At 36.7% G+C, this 21,851-nt stretch overlaps 1 protein-coding gene across 6 annotated transcripts; it reads right to left on the bottom strand.

The window, feature by feature from the left end:
• Positions 1–1,654: 1,654 nt before the first annotated feature.
• LOC131165866 (cell division control protein 48 homolog C-like) lies at positions 1,655–21,345 on the bottom strand. Of its 6 annotated transcripts, XR_009139666.1 has the most exons (6): positions 20,183–21,322; positions 18,551–19,116; positions 17,949–18,078; positions 14,113–14,215; positions 4,151–4,284; positions 1,655–1,897 (listed from the first exon to the last, which is right to left on the bottom strand). XR_009139666.1 is itself a non-coding variant. In XM_058123996.1 (2 exons), exons 1-2 carry the CDS (start codon positions 20,838–20,840, stop codon positions 18,818–18,820), a joined length of 957 nt encoding a protein of 318 aa, XP_057979979.1. In that variant the 5' UTR covers positions 20,841–21,345; the 3' UTR covers positions 18,366–18,817. The 6 variants fall into 6 exon arrangements, 1 of the variants encoding a protein (XP_057979979.1); XR_009139670.1 differs by lacking the exon at positions 1,655–1,897 and having other exon boundaries at positions 3,982–4,284; positions 20,183–21,345; XR_009139669.1 differs by lacking the exon at positions 1,655–1,897 and having other exon boundaries at positions 3,982–4,284; positions 14,117–14,215; positions 20,183–21,345.
• Positions 21,346–21,851: the final 506 nt, after the last annotated feature.

Genomic DNA, 21,851 nt, shown 5'->3' with positions numbered 1-21,851 from the left:
GGATGAATTGAAATTAAATATGACATGAATTAATTTTTCTTGAGCTTGGTGAAAAAGTATCACTATTTTTTAAAATTAAGATAATCCTAGCAAAAGAACAAAAAATAAAAGTACCACAAGTCTAAGGGGTGTCCTTTTTCTTTCATTAATATTGCAAACCTGAGGATAATATTCATGAGATTTAGGAGAAGCTAAGAAGAAAAAATTTTCATAGTGATTTAGGGTATCTACGAAAAAAGGAAGAGTAGGAAGCACTCCTTTAAACATATATCCCCTCAAGTTAGCAGCGGTAAGCCCTCTCAGTCCGTGGGCTTTAGAAAAATGAAGGATAAAATGATTTAGCAATAATATGATATATCAGCGGAAGTTTGTGGAATAGGTTTGAGGAATTTTTGAACTTTCAAAGTGAGTCTTTATATTTTTGTCAAATCTCATCAGGAGAGATCAACGCCTTTTCTCCTATTATTATTACAAAAATTTTAGACCTTTTGAAATTCACATAAACTGTTATGTACATTTTAATGTGAGTTCACCCCTAACTTGAGTTTTCTCAAAATGCTCTCGTGATACCCTCTTGAAAAGGATAGAATAATGAAAGTGTCAAAAACATAAACTGGCCGATTACTTTCCATGTTCATTGTTGTAGTTCATTGGATTTTAAACCTTATGAGTTAATGGAAGGGAGGAAAAAAAATATGAGGTGAGAAAATAAACTGTTAGCATAGATAGTCCCCAATGAGTCCCAGGAAAAAAGGGATTTATATAAAAATAAATTTTATGTGATGAAAAATTAAACAAAAAATTACTAGTATATAAATTCATTGTTGTAGCTCAAGGCTTATTATTATTATTGCTATTATAAAAATAATTTGTAATTCTTGTTTCAATTTTAATTTTTTTTTGGGGATGCTGAATATTATTTAATTTTGTAGGATAGGTTCATTGAAGTTTCGAAGCCGCCTGGGGAATTCTCTAATGGGATCACTAGCTAGCTCTTGTTTCATTGAATAAATTTTATATATATATATATATAGCTAGGTATGGCTGTTTGTATTGTTGAGATAATGTTAAGGCTGCATTTGTACCATTTAGTATGTATGTTATTGTTTCTATAATAATAGTTGAAATGAGTTTATTCTGTATTTTTCATATGGAGCATTTTAAATATGTATTAATCATAATGTATATTAAGATTTTATTGTGTGAGTGATTAAGCATATTAAGAAGAGATATTAGAATTATTTATATCAGTAATGCTACATTTATCAACCAAACATTACACTTTTTCGTACCTATTTTTTAAATAATTGTATTATATATACATAATATAATACTCACAAAGTAATGGGTATATACATGGTACAATTATTTAAATCAATAAATAAGAAAATATGTGATATTAGTGTATTTATATTTTTATCTAAATAATTTCCTTTTAGCCTTCGCTGCCAAATTAATAAAACTATAAAAAGCAACATGCCAAGAAAATAAAGGAACAAGTAGCCAAAGGAGGATGCCCTTTTTCAAAATTTCAAGTACATAAACAAACTCAAACCCATCAAAATTTGCAAAAAGACCATAATTCAGTGCTCTTGGCATCTCAAGCTTTTAGATCAATTTAAAAAAAAGTGAAAAGAAAAGAAGATAAATAAACTGAAGCAGAAATGCACATATCATATATATCATGTGATTAAAATCAATATTAAAAATACACAGAAAAAAAAAATGAAATGAACAAATATACAGCCCATTTCATTTTTATTTTAATGAATTAATATTTTATCCAACTACCATTCTTTCATTAATTTGCCACGAACAAAGATCGTCCTCCTCTCATTGTCATATGCATCGGTCTGTCTTTCTGAGCTCTTAAGCAAAAATCCTTCCACTTGAAATACTTCAAAAGGAGAGTGCCATCGACCATTGATACAAAAAATTTCAATGTTGCAGTGAAACTCATTATATCTTTCTTCCACACACAAAAAAAGAGTTTAATGACTTTTCTCTCTTTCACACAAAAAAATTGAACTCGATAAATGGGTTTATATAGACTTGGAGCGGCTGTAATATTTAAAACCCATATTAATTTTTTTTTATATAATTAGCTATTTCCTTATTTTTCTTCACTTTGTTTGTGTCACAAATCTTTCTATTTTAATCTATTATATACTTGTAATGGCAAAAATTTTAATGCTATATATTTTTCTCATATGAAAGAAGATTTTCATCAAAATACTTACTAAACTTGGCTAATTCTTACAAATGCATTTAATTTATTAATTTCTTAATTAAAATTCCTAAATAGTAAGCAAATGCATTTGTGAAAAGCAGATATTTGAACTTTGGAGCGCTCATGCTTTTTAATGATGCACATAGAATATCTGCACAACATCATCTGCAATATTTTAAATAGAAGCAGAAGGTATTAAGTCTATTTAGATATTTATTTATTTATTTAAAACTTTGATTAGTAATAAAATGTTAAACTTCTTGGAACATATGATTTATTAATAAATTCTTTCTTTCTTTTTTGAAATAAAATGGTATTTAAGACTCTTTAAACAGTTAACTTATTGGCTAATGATTAGATGAATTCTTTTATACATTTTTTAAAAGTATACCTTTCTCAAGTCCTATATACTTATCCTCAGTTTCCTTATTCTTAATTAGTTATCACAAGCATTCCTTTGAAAAAATCTAAAAATTAGCAGTATAAATGTTATACCATAATAATTTCAAAAACTAAAAGAGAAATATAATCAATACCACCACACTAAAAACTTTTTACCATAATAATTTCAAAAACTAAAAGAGAAATACAATTAATACCACCACACTAAAAACTTTGTCATTACTATTGCCAAAATGATAGAGCTTTTTTTTTTTTTTTTTTGGAAAAGATAAGTTTTTTTAAAGGTACAAGTGCTTCAAAAATCAAATATCTAAGTCTCCAATGAATTTTAAATCTTATAAGTGCTTCAAAAATCCGATTACTTTCGATATTCATTGCTATTGCTCATGAATTTTAAATGTTATGAGTTGGGAGGGATCCTCTATATATATATATATATATAAAAGTTAGATTTTTTTTTTATCTAGCTAAAAGTAGTAAATGGTAGTCTCTATTACTCTTAATAACTTGTTTGATGTGAAAGAATGGAACAGAGTTTACTTTTATAATTTGATATATTTATTATATAATTTTTATTATATTTCACTCTCATTTTACTTATAATCCATTCTATTCTAATGTACCAATTATAATTTCTTTGCAAAATTTAAATTTAAAATTTTCAATATATGTTTCAAATTAGATTAAATTTCTTTATCTTTTTTTTTTTTTCTTTGTCAGTTTATTTCAAATTAAATTTTTACTTTAAATTCAAAGCGAAAATAAAACCGTTTAGACTTGCATAAATTTTCATGTCTTACATTTCTATACTAATTTAACATGGGTCAAGAAAGGTGCCCCGTTCACCAAGTGAATCCTACTTTTTAAAGGTTACAACAAAATTAAGATTCCTTGTTTCAAATATTCTGCACTAACAAAACATTAAGTACCTATTTGGAAATTGAAAAATCTTAGAAAAAGAAAAGAAAAATATTAAAAAATTTCTTTTTCATATTTAGTAATCAAGAAAAAAAAAAACAAAAAAATATGCCAAATCAATAAATAAAAATATGATTTTACATTTGTATTTAATTTTTTAAAAAAATTTTAACCACATTAAAATATTTTTTTTCAGTAGTATTTGATAAAGATGTAAAATATAATTGAAAATAAGTTTTCTTTTTATTTTCCTTACCTTTCTTTTTTCCAATACAAACAAACCCTACTAATAGTGACTTGAGTTTGTTTTACAAATCTACTTTTAAAATAAATTTTAAGCAAAAATAAAATCAAAATATACTCTCGATGACATGATATCTCAACCTCAATTTTGGGTTCTTGTAAACAAAAATATTTGTGTACTTATAATAAGTTTGCTAACAAGTAACTCTATAACTTAAATATTTTAGTTTCCATGACATGATATATCTCCATCTCAATCTCAATCTCAAAGGAACCATGCTTTGGCCATTGCCACCACAGTAAAAGTTGATAAAAAATTTTCAAAGGAAGTACTCACGTTTTAGAGAGATAACCCACCTCGTTGACACAAAAATCAGGAGGACCCCCAGAGGCAATGAAAGGGTATTACTAAGCAAGACCATTGAAAACTCATTCAAATTTCCAGATTTAGTAACTTGCTTTGCCGTATCCATGACCCTACGCAGTGTTAACTGCACCAAAAAGAAGTAAACGTATAAATACAAAATCATTAACATATTAAATTAAAAAATAATAGTCTTCTCTTCTTGAATAATTTTACTTGGAAGGCCAAGGTTCCAGACTTTTTGTTTGGTGCATAATTTTGAAAATAATGTGTTTACTGTGGAGGAGGCCTAATAGGGCTTTATCACCTGATCTTTGTGTGTTGTGTCAGCAGAGTAGAACGGTGCCCCACCCTTTATTGTTTGCATTGTTCCTTTACTTGGCGATTATGAAATTATCTTTTTGATATTGTTCAGGAAGAAAACTGGGTTAGTCCAAACACAGAGCAAGAGCTGTTTCTTATTAGATTTCGAGGTTTTGAAACAAGGAAAGATGCCAGACTTTTATGGGTTTGTGCTTTAATAGCAATGGTGTGGTGCACCTGGTTAGAAAGGAATTTTTTTTTTCAGGGTAAAACCCTCCATGGGTGTTTGCTTTGGGAGACATGGAATTTACACCTGTCTTTCGGCATTAGTGATGGTTGCGTTTCTAGTTCTTGTTAGACCTACTAGGTTGTGGGACTAACAATTCCTATCAAACCTTAACAACCCCCCCCCCACAGGGCATTAGTGATGGTTGCATTTCTAGTTCTTGTTAGACCTACTAGGTTGTGGGACTAACAATTCCTATCAAACTTTAACACCCCCCCCCCCCCCCCCCTCTCTTCTGGCACATTCATCTCAATTGCGCATGGAGGGATAAACAAACAATGATTAACACCCATCATAGGGAACACAATAATTTTTTAACATACTATTATGCTGGTAAAGACTACAACACAGGACCTCCTGCCAACTATGGCTCTGATGCCATGTCAGATAGTTAGGTTGTGGGCAAGCAATGTACATCAAGCTTTAACAGTTCCATTATCTGAGTGACTGGTGATCTTTGTCATAGTGGTTTTTTAATGACTCTTGGTGTGTTCTTTGGTATTAATGTGTTTTTTCTTCTTCTTTTTTTGCGTGGGCTTCTGAACTTCTGTTTTTTCCATTTTCTACATTCTAATCTGCCTTCAACATCAATTCACACACACATAAATAATCAAACCTATGGAAAAAAATGAGTATGAAACAAAATAGTCAACATATATACCAAAAAATTATAGCATATACTTAAATGAATAAAGCACTCAAGATACTTTTGCCCACTACAAACACAAGAATCAGGTGCAACAGAGCCATTGTGCAGAATAGGGTTGCAACTTCGCTTTTGCAAGCTAATCCAAATCCAATCAAATTTTTGGTCAGTTTCCAAATGTCTTTAAACAGGCAAGGCACGGCTCAGATTAAGAGACCAAAAACGAACATCAACTCAGGTTGGACTTAGACAGGGATGACAGCAATCTGACCAAATACCAAACACCCAAGGAAGTTGATTTGTTGCAGTAAGTACCATGTATTGAGAAAGGAAATATTTTTTTCAAGGATATCAAACCCAACAAATTAAAGAAACAAACTTATCACCCCATCACCACCCCGCTCCAAGGGAAAAAAAATACAGAAATTTTTTATTTCACACTAGCCTCATCAGGCTTGTCCATGCTTAACACTGTTAAGCAATGCCAGACAGGAAAGCCCAGATTCATTTACTTGTTCCATGATGACTTTAAAGTCATTGTTGTCACCGTAAAGGTCTCAAATGATTCTTCTTTTCTTTTCTTTTCTTTTTTTTAAAAACCGTTTAGTGGTGTCTTCTGCTCTTTATTCGTTAGTACTGGATCATGTTGAAGACCCAATCCCATTCAACCCAGTCAGACCACACACAACCTAAACCCAAGCTTATAAAATTACGTCCGAGCGATCTGAGTTGCACTCCATAGTTCTCAGAAGGATTGGACTGTAGGCAAAAGGTTCTCATAACATCATTGGGCATGGTTAACCTCTAACTTCGTGCAAGCCCATACTTGCACGCCTAGTTACAGGTAGCCATTGCCCATCGAGTAAACTACCGCCACTTCTATTTTGAAAAGCTTCCTCAAAAGATAGTATCTAGTGTTACAGCACACCATAGTGTTCATAGTGGTGTAGAATAATTTGAATTAGAGGGCTATCATAGAGGGGCTCATAAAACTCCAAGATCTTCTGTAGGATAAGAGAGGGTGAAGGGAGAAGAAACTGAAAAAGGGGACACCAAGAGAAAAATAACAACTCTCAGGCAAAACATAACTCAAATTTAATTCATAAAAGATACTCCACAAAACATGCTAGAAAAGTGATAACCTTCTCAACATTCTCCTAACCACAATAATAACCAACGAAGATTCGATCTATTTTACCATATTGACCAAATATCCAGAAAAAAAACAAAGAAATAAAACGACAAAATATTGCAAATACAAGCTTTCCTAAACCAACAACTTCTCATGGTGTGTTCTCTTCTCGTGTTTTGGTGAAGCCTGGTGGCCCTGCAGGATGTGGGGAATTCCGGCAAGTAATCAATAAGGTTTTGGCAAAACCAGAAAGGATGGTGCTTTATGGAGATGTGCAGTCTTTGCTACCTTGTCAATCCACTAAGCCACAAAAATCTTCCAAGAAAAAGTTGTTTATCAAAACTGAAGTCAACCAAAATTAACAAGAATGGCAACAAATTGCAAAGTTTCAACCATTTTTCTAATAGAAATAATTCTACTTGAAGAGATTTTAAAGTAGGATTTTACAATTGCGTATTATTTATGTTCTTTTAACAGTTAACAATTGCGTATCATTTCAGTTATCTTCCAACAAAAAATACAAGGACAAAGAAAGAAAAAGAAAGCAACAAAATAAATATAACATTATTCGGTCAGAGTACAGCATCAAATCCAAGATACGCATCCAAGCGCTGAAACAATTAAAGTTCATATAACAAGGAGTAGGCTTTAAAGAGTGAAAGAGTCTGACGAACCAAATTGACACTATGGCTGTGTTTGGTTCACAGAATGTTTATTCCTAGGAATAATATAGTCATAGCACAGATTTGATAGCTGACAGAAGAAGAGTATTGTCATCACGAAGCAAATGTCATGACAATGCAAGTTGTTGCCATTTGATCAAATATGCAATAGGACAAAACAAAACACATTCCCACAGTGACATCTGGGAATAATCATTCTATTCAATGTTATGGATTAATAAATATTTTTGCATTGTCATTTGCTTTATGATGATTTGTAATCTATCAAATTCCTACACCATAACCATTCTGTTCCTAGGAACAGACATTCCAAAAATCAAGCATAGTGTTAGGGAGTGACAATGTAATGGGGAAAATGGGGAGTGAGATACTGCTATAATTGTATTCTCCAGGGATTTGGAATGAATATATGATTGTTTATGTTATCGTTTGTATGATTATTCTCTTATAGTTGAATAATACAAGTAGTCCTTTTCATTGTGGTGTTTTGTTGCCTTGGATTGTGATGTCTCTGATTGTTATAGTCTTATTCGGTATATAAGAATATATTGCTCGTGTGATATCCTATTGTTTCTTGGTTTTCTTGAGTATTGAGACTCACCAGGTGCTCGTGATTGTAGGCTTGAACGTGTAAGACTTGACCGACTTGTCGAGGGAGAGCTCTCAACGAGTGCCACATTGCCCTTACTTGACTCCCATTTTGGAGGTTCGTGACAGTTGGTATCAGAGCACAGGGTGAGCGAGCACCATGAGTTGTAATATGAGAAACAAGTTAGGAAAAGTGGAGCGCATTGAGGCGCTTGAGACGAAACTTGTAACCCTGGAGAGAACGTGCGGTAAACTCCAAGGGTTGGTGGCAACATTGATAAAAGAGAAAAGCGTGCCAACAGAGCTTGAGACCGCTGAAGAAAACCCTAGAGAAAATCTCTATGGGGTATCAAAAGTTGTAGAGAGACTTGAGGAACTTGAAAAATTCATTCCACGTGTGAAATCCCTGGAGAAACGGCCAAGAGAGCTTGAGGCCTTCCAGAAAAGTATCGAGCAGTTGGATGCCTTTGAGAGTAGGCTAGAACATATTGAGGGCATATTGCCATCTCTTTCGTCCCAACGGAGAGAGCCAATAGAGCTTGAGGCCTCCTTACGGGAGCTAACGGATAATTTTGATTTCCTTACAGAAGATGTTAAGGAGTCCATTGCTACTTTGAAGGAAGATTTGAAGGAGATGGGCAATATCCAAAGTGCGGTGATCCAAGTCTAAAGGGATTTACAAGAGATCACTGTGAAAGTGAATGCAGTGGCACAGATAGCCCGAAGGCCGGTTGCAGATCCAATTGAGAGTTTTCGATTGAAGGTACCGGAACCTAAAAGTTTTGGGGCTACGCGAGATGCTAAGGAACTAAATAATTTCTTCTTTGATATGGAGCACTACTTCACGTGCTCACGAGTGGATCTAGAAGTGGACCTGGTAAATCTGGCAACGGTATACCTGGTAGGGGATGCAAAAGTGTGGTGGAGAACTAAATGGAATGATATTCAGCACAATAGATGTGTTACCAATACATGGGAGGGGTTGAAACAGACGTTGAAGACTCAATTCTATCCCGAAAATGTGGAGTACATAGCAAAGTGCAAAGTAATGGAATTGCAACAGACCGGCTCAATAAGGAGCTATGTACGAGAATACCAAGCCTTGATGTTGGACGTTATAGACATGACCGAATCAGACAAACTAATTCATTTTCTTCGGGGTTTGAAGACATGGCCAAGGAATGAATTGCGTCGGCAGGGTGCTAGTGATCTCTCTTCTGCCCTCGCTGCTGCTGAACGGTTGGATGATTTTTTAGATAATTTTGGGAAGCGAAATTTCCCTATGTCCGCCAATAATGATTTCAGGCCCAATAAAGTGTATAAGCACACAAATGGGGAAAGGGATAGAGAGACAAATAGTTCTTGGAAAGATAAAAGAGCGCCCATGGTTAAGGAGTGGAGGGGCGGACGAACGGGGGGTGGAGAGCGTCGATCGATCTCTTGTTTTCTTTGCATGGGACCACATCGAGTGGCGGAGTGCCCTGAACGTAAGGCTTTGAATGCTATAAAGGCCCTTCGAGGGGAAACCGAAACCCCGACAGCAACCCTAGAAGAACAACCGAATATGGTGGGAGCATTGAGATTTTTGGGGGCATTAGAGCGTCAAGTAATTAACAACAAGTCTCAGGAGAAGGGACTAATGTATGTTGATCTACTTTTGAATGGAAAGAAAATCAAGGCCATGATTGATACAGGAGCCACCCATAATTTCATTGCTGATTCTGAAGCTCAACAGTTAGAATTGCAAGCAGATAAGGATGTAGGCAAGTAGAAAGTAGTGAATTCTCAAGCGTTAACCACAGTGGGGGTGGCACCTAAAGTGGCATGCCAAATGAGATCATGGTCTGAAACAATTGATTTCACTGTGGCACCCCTTGATGACTTTGATGTGGTATTGGGGATGGATTTTCTTAAAATGACGCTCTCAATGCCGATCCCAGCTGCGGATTGTCTTGTGATAATGGGAAGTGCACCTTATGCGGTCCCCGCAGCCTACAACAATTTTAATGAGAGGAAATTGCTTTCAGCCCTCCAATTCAAAAAGGGAGTAAAAAGGGGAGAATCTTCTTTCGTGGTTCTACCGATAGTCTCCGAAGATGCAGAGGTAGGGAAATATCCATTTGAGATTAAGGAAGTTTTAGAAGAGTTCAAAGAGGTGATCCCGGAACAGCTACCGAGGGTTTTACCACCTCGACGACAGATTGACCATGAAATTGAACTTTTTCCAGGAGTAAAGCCGCCAACACGTGCCCCTTATCGAATGGCGCCGCCGGAGTTAGCTGAACTTAGAAGGCAACTGAATGATCTTATTGCAGCAGGGTTCATCCGTCCTTCAAAAGCACCTTTTGGGGCCCCAGTGTTATTTCAAAAGAAACAAGATAGTAGTTTGCGCTTGTGTGTAGATTATCAGGCTCTTAATAAGGTGACGGTGCGCAACAAGTATCCCATTCCACTGATTGCTGATATTTTTGACCAGTTAAGTACAGCTAAATATTTCACGAAACTGGACTTGAGGTCGGGATATCATCAAGTGCGCATTGTTGAGGGAGATGAACCGAAGACCACTTGTGTCACTCGGTATGGAGCATTTGAATTCCTTGTCATGCCTTTTGGACTAACAAATGCACCCACTACCTTTTATTCTCTAATGAATCAGGTTTTTCGGGACTACCTTGATCAGTTTGTGGTTGTTTACCTTGATGACATAATGGTTTTCAGCACATCCTTAGAAGAACATAAAGATCATCTTTGGAAGGTTTTTAAAAACTCAAAGAAAATCAGTTATATGTAAAAAGGGAGAAGTGTGCTTTCGCTCAAAAGCGTATTAAATTCTTGGGGCATATCATTGAGGAGGGCCAAATACGAATGGATTCAGCTAAAGTAAAAACCATCAAGGAGTGGCGAGCACCTACATCCGTTAGAGAACTGCGATCTTTCTTGGGCCTAGCCAACTACTATCAAAAGTTTATAGAGAGGTACTCCAGAAGAATTGTATTGTTAAAAAATTTATTGAGGAAGGGGGTACCATGGGGGTGGTCAGAAGAGTGTCAATCAGCATTTGTTGAATTAAAGGAAAAGATTGTAGGAAATCCTGTGCTAATCCTTCCTGATGTGACAAAGTCGTTTGAAGTGCAAGTAGATGCCTCAGACTTTGCATTAGGGGAAGTTCTCTTGCAGGAAGGACATCCAGTTGCTTTTGAAAGTAGAAAATTATCGGGTGCCGAACGAAACTATACAGCACAGGAAAAGGAGCTTCTCGCAGTGGTACACTGTCTTCGCGTGTGGAGGCACCATCTCTTGGGGTCCAAATTTGTGGTAAAAACCGATAATGTGGCAGTGACTCACTTTTTGTCACAACCTGGACTAACGTCAAAGCAAGCTCGTTGGCAAGAGAAGCTAGCTGAATTTAATTTTTATTTTGAATATAAAATAGGGAAGACGAATGAAGTGGCCGATGCTTTAAGTAGAAAAACCGAATTGGTAGCATTGAAACTCATCAGTCATCTATCAACTAGTATGGTGGCGTTACCTTTGAAGAATCTTATCAGGGAACATTTAAGTACAGACCAGCAGGCGCAGTCACTAAGCAAACTAATAGAAGAAGGGAAGACACGACAATTCTGGGTAGAAGATGGACTGATAATGACTAAAGGCTGGAGAGTCTATGTGCCCAAAGCTGGAAACTTGAGGAAAACCTTACTAAAAGAGTGTCATGATACGTTGTGGGTTGGTCATCCGGGATGGTGAAGAACTCAGGCATTGATTACACAGAGGTACTATTGGCCGAATATGCAAGATGATGTGATGAGTTATACCAAAACTTTGCTTGATCTGTCAACAAGACAAGGTAGAAAGAAAGAAGACCTCAGGTTTATTGGAGCCATTGCTAGTGCCTGCCAGGCCATGGGAGAGTGTCTCTTTGGACTTCATTTCCTTGTTGCCAAAAGTAGAGGAGTATGACACAATTTTGGTGGTGATTGACCGGTTCTCTAAGTACGCAACTTTTGTACCAGTCTCGAAGCCATGTTCAACAGAGAAGACAGCTCAACTGTTCTTCAAGCATGTGGTGAAATATTGGGGTGTTCCAGAAAGCCTAATCAGTGATAGGGATGATAGATTCACGGGGGGATTTTGGGGTGAACTCTTTCGCTTGATGGGTTCAAACTTTAATCTGTCCACCAGCTATCACCCACAGACAGATGGTCAGACCGAACGTTTTAATGGGATGCTGGAAGAATACTTGCGACATTTTGTTCACTCCAATCAGAAGAATTGGGTTACTTTACTGGATACAACACAATTCTGTTTCAACTCTATGAAATCTTCTGCGACTAATAAAAGCCATTTTGAGATTGTGACAGGTCAACAACCTACTCTCCTGCACACTCTAGATGGTCCATACAAAGGAAATTGCCCGAAAGCATACCAATTCATGAAAAATTGGTTTCAAAATATCGAAATCACCTGAGCTCAGTTAGAAAAAGCATCGAAGCGCATGAAGAAATGGGCTGACAAAGGGAGACGACTACAACAATTTGAAGCTGGAGATCTGGTTCTTGTAAAAGTGCCGCCGAGGACATTTCGATTTCTTCGCGGAAAGGATAAAAGGCTGTTACGCCGTTACGAAGGTCCAATCAGAGTGATCGAGAAGGTGGGACATGCATCTTATCGGCTTGAGCAACCCGAGTGAATGAAAAGCCATAGACGTCCAGTCCATCCCGTGTTTCATGTAAGCAATTTAAAGTCATTCCACACAGATGAAGCAGATCCACACTGACAAAAGTTAAGGAGATCAACAATTTCCAGAAAACATCCTGTCAACAAGGAAGTCCAAGAGATCATTGCAGACAGAGTCGTCAATGCAGAAGGTTGTCCACAACAACAATTTCTGGTTCAGTGGCTGGGGCTGGAGGAAGAAGAGAATAGTTGTGAAAAGGAAGAAAACCTTCAGCATGCCATACAGAAGATTGAAGATTTCAGAAATTCGTAGTCAATGACATCTACTTCGACATCAGTAGAGTAAGAAGCCCTTCTACAACACATCGACGAGGACATCAATAAAATGAGTGGGGGAGGATGTTAGGGAGTGACAATGTAATGGGGAAAATATGGAGTGAGATATTGCTATAATTGTATTCTCCAGGGATTTGGAATGAATATATGATCGTCTATGTTATCGTTTGTATGAGTATTCTCTTGTAGTTGAATAATACAAGTAGTCCTTTTCATTGTGGTGTTTTGTTGCCTTGGATTGTGATGTCTCTGATTGTTATAGTCTTATTCGGTGTATAAGAATATATTGCTCGTGTGATATCCTATTGTTCCTTGGTTTTCTTGAGTATTGAGACTCACCAGGTGCTCGTAGTTGCAGGCTTGAACGTGTGAGACTTGGCTGACTTGTCGAGGGAGAGCTCTCAACGAGTGCCACACGGCCCTTACTTGAGTCCCATTTTGGGGGTCCGTGACACGTAGCCTAAAGGATCAGCCTCTATAATGATATTAAAGTCAACCCACTGCCATCAAACAAGAAGGCAGTAGATTGGCCTTCAAGAAATAACAAAGCTCCGACAAAGATCAACAAGATGAACAAGAAGGCAATGGTGACTAACAACGTGCTGAGATGTTATGAACTTCCGAATTTCCAAATTAGGTACATCCATACATGCATGAGTTTTGGAGTTTATTTGGGCTTTGTAGTGTTGATCTTGACTGTTTGGGATTTCATTTTTTTTACATGGGTGCTCTGGGCTTTTGATTCCTGTGGTTGAATGGAACAAGAATTCCAACAAAATTTACAAAATTAAATGATATTTTTCATTCTCTAAAAATACAAAATTCCATAAATTCACTCAAAATCTCCCATAGAACTTATGCAGAAACAAAGTTGGCCAGGGCTTTCTTTGCATGGGTGCTCTGAGCTTTTGATTCTCCTGGTTAAATGCAACAAGAATTTCAGCAGAACTTTATATTATTCAGTGACATTTTCTCCATAATAATATAAATTCCCAAAATTTCAGCAAAAATTGCTAAAATTATCAAAATTTCCCACAAAACTTGTGCAGAAACAACATTGGCCAGGGCTTTCATTGCAAGACATGCCAAAATCCAAAATTTCAGAAATTTTAGCGTAATTTAACCCATTGAGCATGATATCTTAAGCTTCATATCAAAACTTCATCAAGATAAGTAGGACCATGAAGGCAAAAAGAAGATATCATAAAATGTCTCCGGCACCTATTTTATGTTAAAACAAGTGGAAGAGGGAAGGAGCTTCCAAAGCAAAGAATACAAATGAAAAGCAGCCAGTTCAAACTTACTCACTGAATATGATGCTGTTAAGAAACAGTTAATAATTTGCCATGTATAGCCAACAGCATCAAAAGATAGATCAGTAATTCCTCCAGTAATTGCAGAAATGATCTGCAAGAGGGAAAGGCAAAGCTTCTCAGCGTACAAACCTTTAGACCAAATTTACAAGAAGATACAAATCATATACATGTAAAAAACTATAAATATAAAGATTGAAAAAAGAAAAAAAAAAGGCATTTGAATTACCAATGAGTAATTGAGATCAAATGATGATATCTTACAATAACTGTATATAAATGTACCATAGACACTCTTGACTAGACACACACACACACACACACTCACGACCAAGGAAACCAACCCACTATGACACAAGAAATATAAGAATGCAGCTCACGCAATACTATTGAAGATTTTACGGGCAGATGGCTCAAAATTTCTATCCAAACTACAAAAATATAACACGACACAAATCCTTGGATTGATGCTGTGATTAAATGTGTTGTCAACTCCCTCTGTGGAAGCATGTGGACTACTAAGGATACAATTCCATATTCAAGAGACAGGTTGGCAACTTTGTGTTTCGTCAGCGCAAACACTTTGCCAATTAATCCCTTGCTTGTTTTTATTTATTTGTCTCTTTCATATTTGTGGCTTTTAATTCAGATATCTTTGCGCTATCCTTATAGTGTGGTTCACACCACTTGGGCCTTCCAGATAGATTTAAGCCAAAGCCAGAGTCCAGTGAGTGGCTCCTCTCTTTTTCAAAGATTGTAAGAGATATATATATAGATATCTATGTTGTGATTATCGGATAAAGGATGCACGGAAGAATAAGTAAAACACAACAAGTAAATGAAAAACAAACAGAAAAATAAGAAACAACAAGAATCAACACGAGAATTAATGTGGTTCAGCAAAGCCTACATCCATGGAAGCAATCGGCAAAAGAATTTCACTAAGAAATTAGTAAGTACACAATACACTTCACAATGATATCTCTCTTCTGACAAAGTATGCCCAGAAGAACATAAATATCACTCCCTCGAAGATTTCCCTCCAATTACCCAACCACTCCAACGTTCCATTTCAAAATTCAAATATTTTCTTGCAGTCGAAATGCACTCGTTGATGAGAACAGAACACTCGTCGATGAGCCAGAGAAGGACACTCGTCGACTAGACAGCCCACTCGTCAACGAGTCTTTAAATCTGCTCTCGGTATCTCAGAATCTCTGAATTTTCCTTACTCTCGGGATTTACTTGTTAACAAGCACAATACACTCATCGACGAGTCCCTACAAGGTTGCACCACTTACTCCATATGTTTTTCTTGTTCCTTTGTTTATGAGCCCTAGTATAAGAGCCACACATACAAATATAACAATCTGTTTCTACTTACAAATGTAGTCACTTTATTGTATTTTATTTTATGGCAATTACTGATGCATGGAGTGCGTAACATATTAGGCTGATGATATATATATATATATATATATATATATATGTTTTAGAAAAATAAGATATGTTCATTGTAGAGAAAAGAATGTACAAAGAGGAGAATTAGATCCCCACTATGAAAATAAGAAACCAAAATAGACAACAAAACAATCAAAAAAAAACTTCCTTCCAATCTCTGTGAAAATCCAAAAAAGGCACCCTTTAAAATAGCTTGCTGCAAACGATGAGAGACACCAGGTACTGAATCCTATTTCAAAGCAAAGTATTAGAAGTCCTCTTCCTTGAGAAGATAATGATTAATCAGCATTCCTTTCCATACAAATTCCCCATAAAACTGCAAAGATGCCACAAGCCCACAAGACAAAACCATCTACACTCTTCCCAAATCCTGTAAAAGAGGTACCTAATAAAATCCTCCACCAAATCTGGACAAACCCATTTCTCTCCTAAAACAGCAAATAGCTTTTTCTAAATCCCCCAAGAGAAAGAACAATGTAAAAATAGATGCGATGCAGATTCTGATCTATCAAAACACAAGAAACAAACACCCAGAGATAACGCCTTCAATGGCCTCCTACTCTGCAACAGGTAATTAGTGTTAATTCTTTTTTTTTTTTTTTGAACAGCAAAAGAAGAAGTTCATAGATGAATTAAGAATATATAGCAAGGAGAATAAGACATCTCCTTAACAAATTCTTGGACATGTTAGTGTTAACTCTATTAAGAACAACCAAGCAAGCACCTTTATCTTAGAGGGGGCTTTAGCTTCCCAGAGGGGAAAGGACTTAAAGGATCTGGTCAAATGCTTTAAAGATTTTGAAGAATAGAATGCTGAGGAATCCAAAACCCAACTCCGGCTATCTCTCTCACATGAGAGATACTACATTGATAATATTTATTCAGTTCCAACATGTTTCCTTGAGCAATATCCTCATCTGTCTTACACTGCTCCTATCTTCTTCCATGAAGAAACAAGGCAAGCCTATGGTCTATAAAAAATGCCATTTTCTTGTCTCTTATGTGATGGATGTGGATAACATTGTATATTGTTCTATTGATGGGTTTAAACGAATGCTTTATTTGGTTAAACCTCCAGTCCTAATTGATTCTCTTTTGTTTTGTTTTTTTGAGAAATACAAATTTTGCCACAAAGAATGACGGAGCTAGTTGACCTGCTCAATAGGTTATTTGGTTTAGTGACCTTCCAAACTAGTACCTTAATTCCTAAGCCCTAGGATTTTTCTTTTAAAAAGTGCTTTCTAAATTTTGGAGTCAAAAATTAGTTTTTTTCAGGTTCAGCAACTCATTTTTAAAGTATTTAAGAAATAATAGACATTACAACTAGTTCATATAGCATTTCAGCAACAGGTGATGGCTCTTTGGCTAGAGGTTGGGTGGTGGTGCACCATGAGTACTAAGGTATTTTGAGTAACATAAGAAAACATGTATAAAAAGGTTTTCTCTTAGAAACCCTACCTACAAAGCCTGAGCTTTCAAAAGGAAAAATTTCTAAAACCATTTCCCACAATCCAAATGTATTGTTCCTTTCACCAAGGACTTCCCAAAAAGAAGAGAATTTTTTATGGTCCCCAATGGTTGTGATTCATGGATGGTAGCCTTCACAAGACGTTGAGAATGTGAATGAACTATGGAAAATTAACCCTAATGCTCAACTGTGGTTCAGGAACCTCCTCGGTGTCAATAACAACATCAACTTGAAATCTTTACTTGCCCAAAGGCCAGCCGACCATATGAGAACACATGCATTTTACTAGTGCAATCTTCAAAGGGTACTTGCATGGACACTGCATGCATAAAGTTGCAGGTCTGCGACTTACATGTTCTGGTTTTATTCCAGCCTTGCTACTGCTAAATGTAAGGTGCGTGTTGCATGATTTGTTGAAGATGGTAAGGTTTTGAGATCACAGTTTTATGCAGCGAATCAAACTTTTAGACACTGAATGTTTTTAAATATTGGAAAATCGAATTTTCAGAAGAAAAAATATGAAATAATTTTTTGGCAATTTTTTGAAGTTTACATAATAATCATCTAGAAGATCATTTTTGCAACAACTTATACACAGACTCTGCTCTTCTAAAGTTGGTTGACCGAACCAAGCACAAACCCAAAGCATGTTTGGATCAGTCAACCCATTTTTTTCCACAAAACCATGATATAAGAATTTGAGTTTCCAAAATATGGTTCTCCAAAATGCTTCCCAAAATAAAAACATTTCTTTTGCCAAAAAAATTCCCAAAAAAGAAAGATAATTTTTCATGCTGCGCACCCATGTCCACACTAACAGAACAACAGGAATTAACTACAAGCATTTTCAATCTTACTGTAAACACACACACACACATTTTGAGTCATTCAAACATACCATTAAGAACAAAGCAGTCCAAACTTTGTTGTCATGGGGCTTATTGAATATATACATTTCGCCGAGTGCAGTTATCACATTGGTAACATTCTTCAAAACCGTGACCATAGCAACATTGATGTACTTCAAACTGCAAACATGGACCATGAATAAACAACATTATAAAAATACTGGAATATGTTGTGATTAAGTGCTAAAACAAAAAACAAATATGCGGGTCATGAGAATCGGATGTAGACCATTTAACTTGTTTTTAAAATTCAGTATCAACACAACTTCATAAGCTTAAGGTGTCTGACTCTGATTCTAGATCATCACAGGAAAGAATGAGTTCTCCTTTCACATATCTAGTCCAGAAAATTTAAAACTGAGGAACAATAAGAAACCTCGCCATTTCAAAGGAACAAAAACAGCACCTCACAAAAGTAATAGAATTGAAACTCCACATATAAAGATACTAACGATCCACAAAATCAAGTGGTCATGATTCATAATGTCCCTATCAACTGCATACAACTAATTGATGCATGAGGTAAAGACCAAGCTAACCTTGTCTTAATGATAACCAAATTCAGTTATAATAGAATGCTCATCAAACTTACTGTCCAGATAAATAGAACAAAGAGAAATGTCGGTAGCATGAAATGGTAACCAAACAAAGGACCAACAAGGCAACTTCAGTTTTTTGTTGCATTCACAATGACTTTTCTCTGCCAGGAGGAATGTCCCACAACAAGGGCTGTTTGGTATCACTTCTGTTTTCCAGTTGCTATACAATGAAGAAACAAGCTAAGATCAAATCCAAACAGAATCTCAAGATCAAATCTTGCACTTTCATCTAGTACACCCAACAGAATCTCAAGATCAAATCATCCTAGCCTCCTTAATGCGCGATCAACAGCATCGATTCTATTGGTAGCTCCAATCACAAGCACATAGCCAGGTCCGTGATGAGAGCTTTCTGAATTCAAATCTTTATCAGCCGGTTGTACAAGTCTGTGTGATTCCTCCATGCAGGTCATTAGTTGTGTCACTATGCGTCGTTCCATCTTCCTCCGTAGATTTTCTCTTTTTGAAGCAATTGCATCAATCTCATCAATAAATACAACTGAAGGAGCAGTCCGGTAAGCTTTTGAGAAAAGCTCTCGAATATTTTCTTCAGATGCTCCTGAAATTTTTATCACAAAATGATATTAAAATTTAACAAAGCGTCTCTGTCATCAGTTAGAGAATGGGGATGAGAAGAAAGGAAGTAAATGTTAGATTGGAACCAACATTACTGAACAACAAACTCTGGATAATGAAAAAAGTTGAAAAATCTGTTTATCAAGGAAAAAAAAAAGTTGAAAAAATCCAATAATCGAAACCAAGTTTTCTCTAGAAATGTTCCAAAATAATTTTAAGGATGATCAGCCTGATTTCTGTTGAGGACTAAGTGGATAGAAAGTTCAACAGCATTAAAATGGAAATAATCAACACTGTTTCCATACAACACAAAGCAATACTTGTTAAATATCTTAACATGTGCAGATTCATGGGGTCAATCGCAAATATTAGCACATGCGGATTGTTTGAGTTAATTACTTAATGACACACCACACATAATTGGAAAGCACAAGAAGAGATAACATATTGTCTCACCACATTAGAGAAAATCATACCAGAATGACTACTGGACATGACCAGGTATCTGCCTAAGTAAATTGTTGACTTATTTAAATCCAAAGAAATACATTGACAGTACAATATAACATTAAGCATATTTGGAGAATGCCCACCTTGTCAAGCTTTAATTTGTTAGGACCTGGTTTGCATATATTTTGCAATTCAAACTAAGATTTCTGGACCACATTTTGATCAAAGACACCAGTCACCAGAAGTTATACACACACCATATTACATATAGCTACTAAATTGTTGGGTCAACAGTAAGCAGGCATTCAGCCACTCTTGTCCACTTCTTTTAAACCATGCTATGCTAGTATCATCACATTTTCCATTACTTCAAACAAAAAGTTTATTTGAAAATGAGACTGGTTTCTCACTGTGTGCTAAGTATTAGAAAATAATTGAAATGAACTCTACTTCCACTACTTTGGATACAGAAGCGCATTCCTTCCCAAATATAGATCAATTGATCACATAAATGTCATGTTTTCAGCTAGATTCAACTTGATCGCTAAGACGAAATCAATGAATTCATTAAGGCAATAGCAGGAAATAAATTTATGCACCTGAAACACCAGAGACCACTTCAGTAGCTGAAATCTCATAAAATGGAAATCCAGTCTCATTGGCAATGGAATGAGCTAGCTTCGCCTTTCCACACCCAGGTGGACCGTGCAAAAGAACCCCCACTGGCGACCTCACCACGAGACACTGAGGTAGTTGCGGATGGTACAACGGAACAACAACATTCATTGTCAACTCCTCCACCACCCCTCCCATTCCACCCAAATCCCTAAACATTGGCCCGTCCTTCCCCTTCACCTCACCACCGCCACCAACACCATTGCCTCCAACGCCGGAATCCTTCACTTCTGGTTTCGAATCCGTCCCAATTCCTTCAATTCTCTCTTCTTCAACCGAATTGATCTTCTTGGCCTTCTGAGCAACGTCCTCCATCTCAAGATTCTTCTCCTCCGGCTTCGATTCCGCCGCAGGCTTTGCTTTGCTATAACTCGAGCGCAGCATTGACCTCATCAAATCGAACTCCGGCTCCAGTCTCTCGCCATATATCGCGTCCTCCGACGTCGATACGGCACCATCCGTTTCATCGTCAGAAGAGGACGATGATAAAGACGACGTAGTAGCCGTCGACGGACGTTCCTGCTCCATATGCCGCCTTCGATGATGCTGAGCCTCTCTATATATCAATCTCTGTTCACTCATCAATCTTCTTCAACTTCTTCGGAGTGGGGCTTCGGAATTGGCAATCATCATCTTCTTCTTCATCATCATCATCGGCGGCGCAGACTAGTGTTTGAGAAGGAGAGTGGGATTTGTTCCTCTTATGCTTGTTATTGTTGTTGTTTAGGAAGTGTTTAGATTCTTCAAGGGCACGTTGGACCTGCCTGGCAAGGACTTGTTGCTTTGTTCGGCCGTAGTCGGGGTGGTTCGAACGGAGACGGTTGATGATTTGGTCGAGGGTTCCATAGTTGCCGTTCTTAAAGGAAGATTCCAGACGACGAAGCAGAACGTTTCTACTCCCCCCTGAGGATGAACGAACCCCTCCTCTCTTTCCCATCTCTCTCGTTCCCTCTCTCTCCTTCTTTCGGCGGCGGCGGCGGCGGCGGCGCGGGGGTTAGAGTGCGCCGGGGCAATGGGTCGTCGTCTATGGCTCGTGGGTGGGGCTGGTTTGTTGTCGCCGTTCAGATAGGGGAAAAGGGGCTAAAGAAATTGAAGTCTGAAGCCACCGGGCTAAAAGCAGCCCATTCCCGCACGGATAATGGGCCACGCCATCACGGCCCACCGAATTGCTTGACGACTTGACGTTGCGGTGCCACGCCAGCCTGCTATTTTGTTGGGCTTGGGCCTCTTGTATATGGATGGCCCGATTTGGTATGATTCGAAAAATCTATAATTTAAAAATAATTCATAATTAAAAAAGTGTTGCATGCTAATAAAAAAAATTATAAGATGGTAAATATTATCACGTTTGAATTTAAAAATTTGCAACAGATATGAAACTTGGATTAGAGAAAAGGATAGAAAAAGAGAACAAAAGAAAGAGAAAAATATGACCCAACAATAAGTTTGTCACTTGAAAGAACAACTTTTTAAATACTGTAATTAAATTGCCCGATTCAAACCTCTAAAGTCCTTATTTTGACTAAACTAAATTTGGATTTTTATTGGTGCTTACTACATAAATCCAAAAGATACCAACTTGTGTGATTAGTC

Source organism: Malania oleifera, chromosome 10, assembly GCF_029873635.1.
Source record: "Malania oleifera isolate guangnan ecotype guangnan chromosome 10, ASM2987363v1, whole genome shotgun sequence".
Lineage (NCBI taxonomy): Eukaryota > Viridiplantae > Streptophyta > Magnoliopsida > Santalales > Ximeniaceae > Malania > Malania oleifera.
This window is presented reverse-complemented; position numbering and strand designations above follow the sequence as displayed.